We start from the raw sequence: 15,872 nt of genomic DNA, 5'->3' as shown, positions 1-15,872 counted from the left end.
CAACTGGAACTGAGCACAGCTCTGTACCATGGTGGGAAGAGGGACCTATTAAATCGAGGAGAGCAGCCACCTAAGAAGCCTGGCCCGAGCCTAGGTGTCCTGTAAAGCTTGTCCATTCTTTTGCTAGCTCCTGCCTAACTCTGGTGAGGACCTCCTACCACCCACATGACCCTAACCCTAACTCTTGGTGCCAAGAAGGGATTTCCAAATGCACAGCCAAGCTGAACTTTGTCTCCTGTGTTCCACTCTGCACCCACTTGACTCGGTTTCCCATCTTTGAAAAGCTATCCTGGCTTCAGGCCAAGGAGATTCCAGTCTCACAAGGCTGTCTTTCTCTCAGTCCTTTTGCTGTCTCTCAGGGACTACCTTCAGTTTTCTTCAAAACACACCAGAACCTACCATTTTCCAGGTCTGAAACTCATTATTGCCACGGTGGTGCTCCCATTGGAGAAAACTGGGTGATGGGTGAATGGGACCTCCAGGGACATGCTTGTCTGTCTCTCTGTTTCTGTCTCTGTGTCTCTCTGTGTCTCCATCTCTCTCTGTTTCTGTCTCTATCTTTCTCCCTCTGTGTGCATGTGTGTGTGTGTGTGTGAGATGATGGGATGGAGCTCACAGCCATTTACACTGAGCTAAGTTCCACCCCAAGTCATCTTTATATTTTTGAGCAAAATGTATCTGTCTCCCACATGAACTGGACTTCCAGTCTCCTGCCTCAGCCTCCAGAGCAGCTGAAATGACAGGAATGTACCACTGAGCTTGGCCTCTCTCTCCCTCCCTCCCCCTCTCCTTCTCTCACTCTCTTGAGATTTCATGTGAATCTATTTCCAAACAGAACACTGAGATCAATGGCTTTCCAGCGTTAAGCAGGCAGCAGCGAGGGACCAGCTGGAGGGTGGGTGTCAGGGGAAGGGCATCTAAGAATCTGATGGTGTCTTACTAGGTTCACTTCTGCTGCCCCAGGCTGGTCCCTGGCCACCCTCCTAGGCTGTTCAACTACTCTGCCTGGTCTGGCCTCTGTCCTTCAGCTTACAACCTGGTTTCAGAGCCAGCCCAAGGTCATCGTAGAAAATACTTGAAGTCCCCAGCCCAGCCCCTTCCTCTGCTTTCTACAGTCTCGTCTTGCCCCACTTTGAGTATTTTTACAAGCTGCCCTCTCCCAAGTACCAGACCTTTATTGTCCCCACATAAACGCAGAAATCCTGCACCCAGGTGTCACTGGCTGTGTGCCTCCCCACACCGACTTCAGGCAGCTCCGTCTCCTGGCATCCGTGGTGACGTGTGGCCTCTCCCTTTTCACGGAGCCACTGCTGCCTGGCATAAAGCCTGCTCTGCGTGGCCTGGCTGTTTCTTAAGGACTTACACCTGCAAAGACATTGTTCAGGCCGAGTGCTTCTCCTGACCTGGAGGGTATCTGTGCCTGTAGCCTGTCTACTGTTATCCTGCGTGCCTGCTTCTCCCTCCAGCAGGCTCTCACACTCCTAGACTCCAGCCTGGAGTATTCCCATCAGGCCTTTATTTACACAACGCTCGACACCCATACCGTCCTTTCCCACTCAGGGCTCATCCCTCACTGCCGCCTCTCCACTGTCATCAGACTGTTGGCAGCCATGCTCACCTCCTAGAGCACCACAGTTACTGTCCCATCCCCAGAAGCCTGGCTGACCAAGTGACCAACTCACTAGCCTGAGACACACACCCCCTCCTCTCTGGTCTTGGCCTGGATCCCCATGCTCCCGGTCCTTGCTTAGTGTTTGGGTCACCACCTGGTTGGTTGTGTGCTGCCCTTCCCCAGCCCTCAATCCCCACCCCACAGGCATCACCAGAGACCAGGGCACTTCTCAGACAGCTCCTCGAATGCCCCAGTCAGCCCCTGTTGGATGAGTGGACAGCAAGTGTGTGAACGGGGTATGAGGTGGGGATAGAATTGTGTCCCCCAGCCCGTCCCTGTCCCCAACACTGAATACCTCCTCTGCAGGGCAGAGCATCAACCCCAAGTTGGCAGGCCTGATTGGACGGCATGGACCCCAGAACAAGCAACCCTTCATGGTGGCCTTCTTCAAGGCCACGGAGGTTCATCTCCGTAGCATCCGGTCCACGGGGGGCAAACAACGCAGCCAGAACCGCTCCAAGACTCCAAAGAACCAAGAGGCACTGAGGATGGCCAGTGTGGCAGGTAGGTCCGTGCAGCCAGAGGGACCAGCTCATTGCAGATGCTTCCAGACAGATCTCCCTGTGACCCGGGACATGTATATCCAGTGTGCAGCTTCTCCAGGACTCTGGTGACCCGAAGCAAGGCAAGGGCTAGACACAAACCAACTAGGCCTGCTTCTGAAGGCTCTCAGCTAACTCATTCTTCTAGCTTCTGCCCTCAGAATTCTGAGGAAACACACAAGGGGGGTTCGGACTGTTTAGAATTAAGTGTGAGACCACCAGGCCATTCCCCTCCCCTCCCCCATCCTCCCACCCCTCCACTCCAGGTCAACTTGCTTTGTCCACGGCTTCTTCCTCTTGCCTTGAAATTGATACTCTTATTTCTGAAGAGAGAAAATAGCCCACGGGGGAGGGGGAGTTGGACTTACTGGTTCTAGGCTATCCCCTATTCCCTGTGTAGACGTCAGTGAGTAGAGAGAGACATATATATTGATTCGTCGGCTTTAATTTACCAAGAACCCCTTTGCCTTGGTAGAGACGGCTACCTCCAATCTCAGGTTTTATTTTGATCTTAACCAGCAAGGCTACTTGCTACTACTGAACTAGTAAACTCTTACTTAACACACAGTGCACACACACAGCATGGTATTGCCTATATAACGCACTCATCACAGAGTGGCTAAGGAGTGGCTCGGAAAGAGGCAGTGCAGCTCAGTGAGGCTACCCTAACGCTGGGGCTGCAGATCTGGCCAGGCCATAGGGAACATCTCTGTGGGAACTAAATAAAGGAGTCTCGGGACCGGCAGAGTTGTCAAATGTAGGCCTAGGTGAGGTTTGGTATTGATCTGCAGAGAGCTGAGGCAGGAGCTGAACCTAGAGCCAGGGGACAGGTGGAGTCCTTCCCTGTGGCAATTTCCCTGTGCAAGGTTCATGACCGGCGACCAGGTCCTGGGTCACTGTGCCTGCCTGTCTGTGCTGGGTGCACACCTTTGTTCCTTGCCCAGGCGAGAGAGTCCCATCTGGTATGACGGATGGCTCATGACGTTTGTGACATAAATATATCCCTGGATAGCATTGTTTATAGACACAAACCTGTTGGTCGCAGCTTCTGAGGAGGCTGACGGTCCTGCTTTGCTCGTGTAAATAAGCTGTAAGAATCTGCTTTCCTCAGCACTCAGACCCAACATGGGGAAGCTCTGGACAGCACAATAAGACATGTTAACCGTGGGTGAGGCCTAGCCTGCAAGCTGCTATTCTGAACAGAGTCACTGCCTGCTCTGCCAGTGGCCCGTGTGGGTCACGGTTAAAGTCTTCATAAGCGTTCTCTTCTGCCAGGCGGGGCCATTGATAGGCACCTCAAAGGGGTCTTGTGAGCCCCCAAATAAAATGCCGGGTTCTTTCATATTCTGGGGCCTCGTTCATGCTGGGATTGGAATTCGTGGTGAAAGCCTAGCTGTAGACTATTTGGGACAGATTGTCACCCTCATCGGAATGCAGTGACAGGCCCAGGAGTCAGGGTGGTGGCTGGGTAACTCCGCTCATTCCAGGGGTGCAAAAACACTTCCCCTAGGACTTGAGCTGAGAGCTTAAGGCCAGGTTGGTTCTCATCCCCGAGGCCCATGCACCCCGAGGGTACATAGCTTCTCTGACGTCTCTCACCAGCCTTAAAGACTGGTGGCTGGGACCGAAGAAGTGGCCGAAGCCACGGATGGGTGGGGCATTCTCTTGAGAATCTCATCTCGAGTCTGAAACCCATCCCAAGCAGGAGTGGGAGTTTTACAGCTTCAGGCTGCCCGCAGTGTAGGTGTGAGGCCATGCTGGCTGCTCTGAGAAGAATGGGTATAGCCCAGGGGTGAAGGAGGGCTTCATTCAGAATCTGAAACAACTCAGCTGGGCAAAAAGTGTGGGCGTGCCCCATCCCAGCAAAGCTGGCCTTGTCTTGTAGATCTGCAACGTGGATCTTGACGATCTAGGACAGACATTGGCCTCCAGAAAGAGAGGAACACTGAGGAATACTGAGGGCTGGGAGCTGACCGCCCCACGGTATCCCACAGAGTACCCACTTCCATAGCTATGGGACGCTCCCTCGTATGACAGCTAGTCCATCTGGCTCGGAATCTGCCTACTCCCATAGATTTCAACTCCCTGCTCTCTTTTTAAGTTCTTCCAAACCCTGCCTGGAAGTTTTAACATTAAAAAAAATAAAAAAAATTAAAAAAAAACAGGATTGGAGCCCCACCCTGGTTTAGTGAGGCAGCCTGCGTGTGTGTGTGTGTGTGTGTGTGTGTGTGTGTGTGTGTGTGTGTGTAGGCGTGTGCCCAGTGCCTTTGAAGTGCTCACACCTCACATGACGGGCCACACAAGTTGAATTCTTTCTTGCACACACATCGTCCTTTATGTGTCCGGCTGGAGACACATGTCCCAGCATGCCTCTGCAATGAAAGCCTCTTTCCTGTCAGCCACCCCTGCCTCAGGGTTCCAGCTGCTCCTGGGTTGCAAGTGGAAAACCTGGGTTCCTCGTCCCCTTCAGCCCAACACCCTAGTAATTGGCTAGCTGACCCTTGGGTGTGGAAGCAAGTTTGAGCACCTGTCCAGGGCAGGGCCTTTTGGAGGGAGCTGCCCAGTGGCTGGTGGCTTGCACTGGCTGTTGCTCTCAGGCCCTCTGCTGCGCTGGGTGGGGTGAATGGAACAGGATTAGGGGTAAAGGTAAAGGAGCTAGGTCTCTCCTTTTCTGCTAAGAAGGACCTGCTGGGGGTGGGGTTCCAACCACCTTCTCCCAGGGCAGCTACAACCCCAGATAGAATAAGCAAGGGCCCATCCCCCACAGCACACCCACATCTAGCTGCCCATGCTAAACCAAAGATCTTCACTGAGGTCTTACCCCTTCACATCATTGATAATCACGGCACTTTCCCCCGTATCTTGCTTCAAGATCTGCCCTTACTCGGGACTGGGAGCTGTGGGCAGTCTAGCCCCAGTGATCCTACTCAGAACCATATCTAGCTAGGTTGCTTCACCCTGACCTGAGGAGGAGGAGGTTCACAGCCCTCTCTGCTCCTGCAGGGAAGAGGGGAATGAGGCTTGTGGGTGGATAGTGCTAGCTGTCGCCTCCAGCTATGGCATGGTCCTTAGCTGTCCCAGAAGGTAGACCAGATGTCCAGGCTCTGCGGCCTGTGCTGTGATAGTGCCTTGACCTTTGCGTGCTAAAGACTAGCCTGTGCTTTCTTCTGACCTCAGAGCTATGCAGGTGGAATTCCTGTGCATCCTGGGAAGTGGGCTCTGTGGGATGTGTCATTTGTCACCAGACGCCCGGTGGCCTGTCAGTGGCTTCAGAGGGAGCAGTCACCATGTTTTAGAATAGTTGCAGGGTGTTGTGGGGGAGGGCTGAGCAGTGCCTGAGCACTCGGGCACCTGGCCTGCAGGGCTTTTATAAGGGTGTAGACCAGGGGCCCAAGCTTTATGGGCAAGACAGGTGAAGGAAGGCCCAGGAGTCGCAGGTTAGGGAAAGGCCACTTGTGCAGCTGCAGGATAGAGGAAGATTCCGTAACTGTGCATGAGGGACGGACGGACGGACAGACAGACTCCCACAGTGTTCACGGAGTGCCATCTTTGGCGCAAATGCCACAGTTAGATCCTGGCTAACATAAGCACACTGTTCTTGCTCCTTGAAGAAACTCAGCAGTTACTGCTGGGAGCTGTGGGACCGCTCTGGTTTCCCTCCCCAGCCTTGGCTCTGGACCTCGACTGTGGACAGGTGCACGGCATCTTGGTGCCCCCTCAGGCAGAGTGGTCTGGAAGCAGAATAAGTCTGAGTGGGACTGGGGTCCTCTAGAAGGGCAGGGGTGACCTTGGAGGTTCACGGGTCCCAAAGTGACTGGTTAGCCACCGCTGCCCTTCAGCCCCTGAATCCAATGCTTCCCCACTGCAGAACCAAAGGGATTTGAACATGTGTTTCTCTCTCCTCCTGGGCTTTTTCCTCCGCCTCCTTGTCCATGCAGAAAACAGCAGCAGTGACCAGAGGCAGGCCTGCAAGAAACACGAGCTGTATGTTAGCTTCCGAGACCTTGGCTGGCAGGTAAGGACAGCCCGAATCTTCCAGCACTGGGGCTTGCTCTGTTCCGGTGACCACAAGGCTGTCTCTGTTGGTGTTGTGTGTCACAGTTCATGTCTTCTGTTCCCCTAGAGACATGGTCCTGTGTCCCAGGCTGGCATCAAACTCACTGTGTAGCCTAAGATTACCCTGTAGTTTGACACCTCCTGCCTTTCTCCCGAGTTCTGGGATACAGAAGTGTGCCACCATGCCTAGTTTGCGCTGTGCTGGGAATGGAACCCAGAGTTTCCTGCATGCTAAGCAAGCACCCTACCGAGTCCCAGCCCCCACCCACAGTCCTTGTTTTACATGTGAGATGTCAGAACCCAGGAGCTCCAACCAAAGAGGAGAACCTGGGCTGAACATACGAGGACATCGTGATGTCCCGTGTCACCCACGGAGTGATTGACTCTTGGGCCAGAACGTGAAGCGCACCACCTTAATAGCGTGTAGTTTCTACTACCCCGCTTTAAACTCCGGGCGGGCCACGCTGTCAGCCACCTCCCTGGTTCCCTCAGATCTGTGGAAATGCGTGTGCGCACGCACGCACGCACGCGCACACACACACACACACACACACACACACACACACACACATTTGCTCATTTATAGGCTGCCTTATGGCTGGCTCAGTGTCAGCTCAACACCCCTAGGTCTACCCTCAGCTTAGTTGCTCATTGCCTTCTGTGAAGCCCATTAGTCTTGCTGCCCAAGACACTTTCGGGCCGCTTTCCCTCTCCTTCTCTCCTGTAGCTCCGAGTCTGTCCATCTTTCTCTCCCAGGTATCTCCATTCTCTTCCTCTCTCCTACCCTGCGGGAACCCGGAAGTCCCGCCTCTCTCTTTCCACCCAGCCATTGGCCACTGCTATCTTTATTGATAGTTCAAAACCCGATTGGGCGAGGGCCTTCAGCGCCAGTAAACAGATTCCCTAATCAAAGCATCGGAACCACCCCCTAGACCACCCTTCTGAAGTCTGAACTTCATGAGCACCCTACTCCCCACCCCATGGCTGGCCGCCTCTCTCACATAAGGCCGTGTGTTCAAATCCAGCCTTGGAGTGTCAGCTTTCTCCATCTGTCCTTTGTCTGTCCTGGTCTGTGACAAAGGTCAGGTGTTTGTTCCCGAGCCAAGCATGTTGCGTGTTGGGAGTAAGCTGTGCACATAACAAGTGTTTACTGTGTGCTGCGTCCAACACCCGTCAGCAGGAACTCTGCTTAGAATCCCTAGAGTGTACCACTTTATGAAGCGGCTTGACACAACATTTCCAGAGCTGGGGATGCCTTGTCTGGATTACCGGAGCCACAGTGGGTCATTAGCCTCTTTTCTCAAGAAGGCGCACCAGGCAGAGGAGTTTGGTTTAGATTTGCAGACATGTCCGGTCTTGGCAGAGGGACAAAATCTTGCCACCTACAGAGTTCACTGAAACCGTACTTACAAAGAAGAAGCAAAGCGAAACCAACGGAAAGACTTAGAGTGTTTTAATGAAGTTTCCGGTGGCGTGTTGGGTCTCGGTTGTAGCATGAACACGCCTGGGAAGAAGCTGAAGCATACCACCCCGAGCTGGGACGGGGTGGCTCTAGGTGTGGTCTTTGACCCACGTCTCACTCCCTACTGATAGCACCCCTGGTCCAGGAGATGAAACACAAGTGTCCCCTCCAGACCCCGAGTCCTTTTTCTTTTCCTTCTGCTGGGGCCACAAAATACCATGCATGCTCACTTCCTTGGCCCTACAGGGAATCCCCGCAGGTCAGGAAAGCATAGCCTAGCCCTGTGTCCACAGGACATGAGGAAGGAGTCCACCCAGGGCTAGGACATGCAGAGGTAGGACACGCAAGGGTGGGACCCTGCTTGGGCCCTCTGCGTGGACTGACGGACGCCTGGCTTCACTCTCCTCTCTTCGCAGGACTGGATCATCGCACCTGAAGGCTATGCTGCCTACTACTGTGAGGGAGAGTGTGCCTTCCCTCTGAACTCCTACATGAACGCCACCAACCATGCTATCGTCCAGACACTGGTGGGTGCCTCCTGGGGGTGTGGCCAGTGGGGCTGTGAGTGCCTCCTGGGGGTGTGGCCAGTGGGGCTGTGAGTGCTTCCTGGGGGTGTGGCCAGTGAGGCTGTGAGTGCCTCCTGGGGGTGTGGCCAGTGGGGCTGTGAGTGCCTCCTGGGGGTGTGGCCAGTGGGGGTATGAGTCCCTTCTGGGGGTGTGGCCAGTGGGACTGTGAGTACCTCCTGGGGGTGTGGCCAGTGGGGGTATGAGTCCCTCCTGGGGGTGTACCTCCTGGGGGTGTGGCCAGTGGAGCTGTGAGTGCCTCCTGGGGGTGTGGCCAGTGGGGCTGTGAGTGCCTCCTGGGGGTGTGGCCAGTGGGGGTATGAGTCCCTCCTGGAGGTGTGGCCAGTGGGGCTGTGAGTGCCTCCTGGGGGTGTGGCCAGTGGGGCTGTGAGTACCTCCTGGGGGTGTGGCCAGTGGGGGTATGAGTCCCTCCTGGAGGTGTGGCCAGTGGGGCTGTGAGTGCCTCCTGGGGGTGTGGCCAGTGGGGGTATGATTGGCTTCTACTGTCTTTGACCCAGAACATGAGTAGCTGTCTGCGCAAGTGTGTAATGAATCTTGTGGGTACCTGCTCTCTATAAGGCTGAAACAAGTTTTAGGCATGTAATGGTATAAAGATATATCTATCTATCTATCTATCTATATATATATATAGATATATAGATATATATATCTTGGGCCCTAAAACTCTTTTACTTCTTTATTTGTCCTAGTTTTTTTTCTTCTTCTTCTTTTTCTTTCTTCTTTTTTTTTTCTTTTTTCTTTTTTTCGGAGCTGGGGACCGAACCGAGGGCCTCGGGCTTGCTATGCAAGCGCTCTACCGCTGAGCTAAATCCCCAACCCCTATTTGTCCTAGTTTTAAAAGTTGAACAGTTTCATGGGCTCCCGTGGTATTGTGACCATGAGTCACTGTGCCTCACTGAAGACTGGGTCCTCTCCCGGTGAGGAAGGTCACTGTGTCTCACACTGGGTCCCTCCCGGTGGGGACAATCCTCTCCAGTGTCAGCCTGCTATCCTGTGTTGGATTAGACTTGACCGCCGACTCCCGCCCTCTCGTGCGTGCGAGAGGAAGACTTTAGTCTCTTAGGCCCAGCACATGGCTTTTCTTTTCTAAGCTTTGAACTTGAACCTTCAGGTCAGTAATTCGAGAAGCTTTATTCTCTTGTCTGCTGTGCGCCCGGAGGAGCTAGGGACACTGCAGGGAACGGCCCACTACTCTTGACCTTAGGGCTTTAATGTCCAGGGGAGGAAATGGACCAAGCAGATGAGAGAATTTCAGAGGGAGAGAGTGTGTGGAAGGGTGGACGGCAGCAACTGACTCACATCAGCCTCCATGGCCCACGGGGGAAGTAGCCATGTGGTGAGAGCGGAGCGGTGCTCTGAGCCCACGCTGGTGCACACAGCCTCTGGTTGATGCTGTGTTTGCTGCTCCACCAGGCTCCAGGCGACCTTGCTTGCTCTCAGCAGTGCCTGTTGGACAACGGATCACCCATGCTGGGTTGAATTCTGGTGCCAAAGAGCTCAAGCCTGATGCCCCTCTGGGCGGTTCGTTTTGTTATTCAAATCTATGTTGATGCCACTCCTACTTGTGAGTCAGGGATGCCAAGGTCACCAGAGCCCTTCAGCCTTTGGTCAGGGTCAGTCCAAGCTTTGCCCTTTGGCAGAGGGAGGGTCCCCAACCCATTGCTCCCTCCTCCTCCCTCTTCCTTTCTCACTCTTTCCCTCCTTTCGAGGTTAAAACGATGGACCCACGGCCTCACACATGTCCTTCAAGCTCTCTCTACCTAAGAGCTGTACCCTTAGCCCTTGGGTTTCACTAAACTGTCCAGTCTGGTCTTGATCTCACTGTGACCTTGTGATCCTCCTGCCTCAGACTCTGAGTAGCTGGAATTACAGGCCTGCACCCACCCCCCAAAGCCAGCAGCGAGGAATATCTTTAAGTTCTGGTTTTCTGAGGTCCTAGTGGACCAACACACCTGGGGCTGCATTAAATTTACTCAAAGAGGAGGAAGTCTGGGAGGATGAGAATTTGGTACTGTCCACCAGAAGAGATGGAATTCGTGTGTTTGCCATACACTGTTTGAGTTGCTCATTAATGACAAATCAGGAGCTGGGGTCGTGGCTCAGCTGACAGACTCCTTACCCTGGGACTCAGTCCCTTGTGCTGCATTAACTGGGTGGATGTGATGGCTTAGGTCTGTCATTTCAGCCCAGCACTCAGGAAGCAGAGGCTAGATAATGTGACTCTCAGGGGTCAGCTTTGGCTACATAGCATGTTCAAGGCCAGCCCTGGGACATCAAAGCCCCTGTCTCAAGCCAGTAACAGGAGAAAAACTCAACCCCTGGCTTGTCTTGGGCACTAGGCTCTCCTGATGATATGGACTGGTCGGCTGGGCTGAGGTCAGCATTGATGAATAGTTCTCTCTCTCTCTCTCTCTCTCTCTCTCCTCTCTCTCTTTTCAGTCCCCTCCAACCCCCCCCCCTCCTGCCTACTTTCACCCTGCTTGTCAATGGTGCTCACACGATACCAGCAAGGCATTTCAGTTTCCCCCTGTCTGAACCCCATGAGCAAAACAGACGTCTAGTTGTTGTGATGCTGGGAATTGAACCTAGGATCTCGTGAGTGCCAGGCAAGCGCTGCCTCTCTGAGCTGCAACCCCGACCCTTAGAACAGAGTGTGTTTATGAATAGGCAGGGGTCACGGGGGAGCTCCACAGCCTCTCAGGAGCTCCAGCTGTCTCTTCCGTATCAGATGTTGTGCCTGAAGAAGACTGAGCACCCTTTCCCCCTCCTCTGCAAGGTGGAGGCAAGTCCTGAGCCATGTTGGGTCATTAGACCTGCTCACCTGCCCTTTCTGGTCCTCTTAGCCAGAGAATAGATGCTCTTTAGAGAAATCTAGAAGCAGGCAGAAGGCCACACCGCCCGCCCCTCACCGTGATTCATGTTGGTGGCTTGCAGGTTCACTTCATCAACCCAGACACCGTACCCAAGCCCTGCTGTGCCCCCACCCAGCTCAACGCGATATCTGTCCTCTACTTCGACGACAGCTCCAACGTCATCCTGAAGAAGTACAGAAACATGGTGGTCCGGGCCTGTGGCTGCCACTAGGTCTTCCTGAGACCCTGACCTTTTGGGACCGCATTTTTTCCAGATCCCCAATGTCTCACCACCTAGGTCTCTCACTGCCCACCTTGGCGAGGAGCCAACAGACCAAGCACCTCTCCTGAGCCTTCCCCTCACCTCCCCAGCTGGAAGCGTGCAAGGCATTAGAAACCTGAGCACACCGTGGTTGATAAGCAGCACACTTTCATTCCGGCACATTCCGCTTGAGATCCTACACACTGCCTCTGGAAACGACTAGCAGGAAAAATGTCTTCCAAGAAAGAATCCGTTGGCCATGTTGGTCCCTGGCGCTCGGAACCTTTGAGGGGTAATTACAAGCACCTCCTTCGGCTGCAGCAGGAGGAAGGGCATAACCAGGGTGGGCGCTTACGTCTGTGCTGAAGGAAAACCAAGCAGAAGTCCCTGTAATAAAATGTCACAATAAAACCAAACCATGACTGAAAATGGTTAGGATGTTACAGATATATTTTCCCAAACAGTTTATCCCCATTTCTTGGTTTATTCTGACTTCGTAAACAGAAGCCCGGGCTGTGGAGGATGGAGAGGCCCTTCCTTTCCGTTCTATTTCTTCCTGAGGCTGCAGGGCTGTGTGTGTGTGTTTACCCAGACCTGCCCAAATCTGCCCTGTGGGGAGGGAAGGAGGATGTCTGCTCAGAAGAGGTCGGTGAGGGATGTGGCCTTAAGGGGTGTTGGGGTGAAGGTGGAGGGAGGCGTGTGTGTGTGTGTGTGTGTGTGCGCGCGCGCGCGCACACACACACACACACACACACACACACACACACACACATGAAGCATGTGTAGACTTTGGAATGGCTCTGTCAGCTCCTCAGACCCATCCCCTGAGAAAGCACAGGGGATGCTGGGCATTCAGGATACTGTCTTCCAAACAAGGCCCCTCTGGCCCCTCTGTGTCTGCTCTCTGGAGCCGGGTCCTGCCCTTCACAGCCACCTCTCTGCCTCTCATCACTCTCAACCCCTAACAGAAGGCCCTGCAGCAGATTGGTTCCTCCGTCTGAGGGAGACTGCATAACAGGGTTGTACTGGCTTAGAAGGTTCTAGAACGTAATCTCCTCAACCAAACTTCCTGCCTCAGAGGTGAGATGTTGGTCATGGCTCAAACAAGGCCACTCTGCCTGGGTCTGCAGCACCCCAGCTATCACACACTGGCTCCTACCTTCAGATGCAGAGGGCCGGACTGTCTGCCACTGTTCCTCCATCCACACAAAGAATGAGGTTAGCCGGGCAGGACCGGTGGCTGTGTCACGTCTGGTCAAGCGGGAAACCAATTCTCCGTGTCTGTGTTCCGGGAAACACTGGGCTCTCTTCTGTTTTGTTTTAGTTTTTCTTCTCCAGTAGCTTGGGCCGCAGCTTCTACTCTGCCTGATGAATTACGTTTCTTCCTGTGATTTGATCTGCGTCTTCGCAGATCTGGGGCTTTTGTGAGACTCCCTCTTGGTACGCGCGCCCTGCTACTCAACGGCCCTCGTCCGCCTGCAGTCGGCGTCTTTTGTACATTTAAATGTGTAAATAGTTGTGACAAGACAAAGAAGTTATTTATTTCCATCCGAGGCTCTTGTCAAAGGCTCCTTGCAGAGAACAATGAAGCCGGTTCCCTTCAGTCTGTTTGTTTTCTTATTTAAGACTATTTATTAACAGTCGGACCGATGTACCCATAGCTGTCGAATAAAGTGGTCCTTAGTGAAAATTCTGTATAAATAGAGTCAAAAAGGGGGTTTGACTTTGCAATAAAAGGAGACGTTTGGTTCTGGCTGTCAGACCCATGTGTGTATTTGTGTCTTTGTCCCCCCCCCCCTTCCCCCCTGCACTCCCGTTGGAGTTTCATCTGCTGAGAACCCTGACCTTGATCTCCACTGTTAACGGGATGTTTATCATCAGGCCCGAGGGAGGGGCGGGGGGGCAGTCGTCAATATTTGGTGCAGCTGTGTGGGGCTCCGGGGCGGGAGAGACGGAACCAAACAACAAATGTGAGTTTGGTAGGCTGGATGGCAAAAATCCTTGATTGAATTACAGCCCAGCTGTCAGCAGCTGCTTCAAAGAGGCAGGGGGTAAATTAGCTGTGTTTACTGCTAACATAGTCGAAAGATTTAGTCATCCCAATAAAATAGAGGCACAAGAGAGAAAGGGGGGTGTATACCCCAAACTTGAAAGCAGCACTGGCCTCACAGCTAGCGTCATTCAGTGCCTGTCACCCGGGCAGTTGAGGGCTGCCCTCAGAGGCCAGCTGTGGAGGTAGGCGGCCCACTGCAGGCCTGGGGGAAGGAGTGAGCCCGTCAGGCTTGGGGCAGCACCCATCTGGCTCCATCTGTCTTTGCAGTGTGCATGAAGGTCACCTGATGGATGTTTCTAGAATCCCTGCCGATACTTGGACATGCTGCTCTGTCTTCCCCTGTTGACTCAGACCCAGCAGCCCAGCCGCTCCTAACACGTTCCAGCCCCTGCGATTTCTAAACCTTCCTGTCGCTGTCCCGACAATTTAGCTTTTGTTCCGTTTTCCAGGCCGAAGACCAGAGCCGCAAGCCGGAGGTCCAGATGTGGCCTCTCAGATGTGCCTTAGCCTCTCAACCCCACCCCCAGTGGTGTTTACACGTTTTAAAAAACACTAATCTGTTGCCAATACTTTTTTTTTTTTTTTTGCAAGTAAGAAGCTTGGGCTTCTCTTCAACAGTCGGCAGAGTGGGCCACCTGGTTCCTCCCTGTGTGCCACAACTAACTAAACAGAGGTGCCAGGGCCGTTGTCACCCCACACCCTATGTCCTCCTCCACAAAGGGGCGAGGTCAGCTGACATCTTCAAAATGGCAGATGAATGTCTCTTTGTGCCCAAGCCCCAGAAGGAACAGGGAAATGTAGCTACGCTGGGAGATTCTGGCTTTTGTGTTTTGTTTCTAGCTGGCCTGTTCCCACAGCAGGTCATGTGTGGTAGACCAGATGAACTCACAGCCCATCACCTTTCTGTTCTCCTGGCTTCCGCCTCTCTGCTAAGCGCTGTTTAACATTGAGCACCAGCGGATGACAGAGTTTGCTAAAAAGCCCTTCTGGCTAACAACTTCTGGAAACCCATGCTCCCAGATTTGGAATTTTCCTGGGGTTGCTTAAGAAGCAGGGATTGGGGCTGGAGAGGTGGCTCAGCAGTTGAGAGCACTGACTGCTTTTCCAGAGGACCTGAGTTCAAATCCCAGCAGCCACATGGTGGCTCACAACCATCTGTAATGGGATCCGATGCCCTCTTCTGGTGTGTCTGAAGAGAGCAACAGTGTACTCCTATACATAAAATAAATAAATAATTCTTTGAAAAAATAACAAGAAGCAGGGATTATTGTCTCCCAACTTTGGGACCCTGACACCCTTTGCCAACCCTATGCATTAGTGTCTGAAACCAGGCTGAGTCTCTCTCCTGCTTCGAGTGTTTGAGGGTCTGCATCTCTAGACAGGAACTTGAACTAGATTGCCCATGACATTGCCCTGGGCAAGCATCGTGGTCCCTCCTCCCCTCCCTAAGCTGGTAACCAGTGAGGAAGCAGGGAGGGTGTCAGCCCCATGGGCTTCTTCTGTAGGAGCCTCTCACAGGAACATCAATCTTTCCTCTGCAAAAGGTTTTGTGGAAGAGTCTCCTGGGGCCAACATAGCTCTTTTCTTTCTATTGTTTTTTTAAAGATTTATTTATTGTATGAATATGAGCACACTGTCGCTGTCTTCAGACACACCAGAAGAAGGTGTCACATCCCATTACAGATGGTTGTCAGCCACCATTGTGGTTGCTGGGAATTGAACTCAGGACCTCTGGAAGAGCAGCCAGTGCTCCTAACCACTGAGCCATCTCTCTAGCCCCCAACATAGCACTTTGCTACATACACTTAGAAACCTTGACCCTACCTGCAGAAAGCCCTCTCTTCAGAAACAATGTCCCCCATATCCAAGTAAGTACATGTTGGAGAGACGGCAGAATTCTCAAAAGCCTCATGGAACGCTGTTTTGTTGTGTATCCCAGGAACCACACAGAGACCACACGGACCACATTGTCAACTGACAACAAGCAAAATTGCAGGCTTATGCTGAGCCCAGGGTTCCCACCAAGACCCCGGTTAGGTGTATAGTATGGTTACCTGTCCCCCCAAATTCTTTAGAAGGTCACTCATCTCACAGTTCCTAGGTATGCTTGGGAAGGGCTCGGGGTGGTCTGCTCTCCACAGAGGAGACCTGTTCAGGACACAGTACTTGGCACTTGAACAGGCTCGGGACAAGCCCAAGAGCTTCCTCAGCCCCAGGCTTCAGTAGCGGAAGCCATATAGGTGTGAGCGGTCTTTCTGGATGGGGCTCAGCTGCGCAGACACAACCGTTTGCACACAGCATGAATAAAATGATGCCTCTATCTCGATGTCGATGGACAGCACATCCAAGGAGTGTGTGCTGCCAGCCCCAACCAGTCATAGTCTCTAGG

The 15,872-nt window shown here is 53.1% G+C and overlaps 1 protein-coding gene across 3 annotated transcripts in view; it reads left to right on the top strand.

Moving 5' to 3' along the window:
• Bmp7 (bone morphogenetic protein 7) overlaps nt 1-13,192 on the top strand; it is a 76,916-nt gene extending 63,724 nt beyond the window's left edge. The window contains exons 3-6 of one of the 3 annotated variants that reach the window (XM_087654841.1): nt 1,979-2,176; nt 6,153-6,229; nt 8,149-8,259; nt 11,251-13,192. In XM_087654841.1, the coding sequence (XP_087510967.1) occupies nt 2,047-2,176; nt 6,153-6,229; nt 8,149-8,259; nt 11,251-11,400 (468 nt within the window). In that variant the 5' untranslated portion in view covers nt 1,979-2,046 and the 3' untranslated portion in view covers nt 11,401-13,192. 3 annotated transcript variants of the gene reach the window in all.
• Nucleotides 13,193-15,872: the final 2,680 nt, after the last annotated feature.

Source organism: Rattus norvegicus, chromosome 3 (assembly GCF_021556685.1).
Source record: "Rattus norvegicus strain SHRSP/BbbUtx chromosome 3, alternate assembly SHRSP_T2T, whole genome shotgun sequence".
Taxonomy (NCBI): Eukaryota; Metazoa; Chordata; class Mammalia; order Rodentia; family Muridae; genus Rattus; species Rattus norvegicus.
The sequence above is the reverse complement of the archived record's forward strand: the minus strand, read 5'-3'. Positions and strand labels throughout refer to the sequence as shown.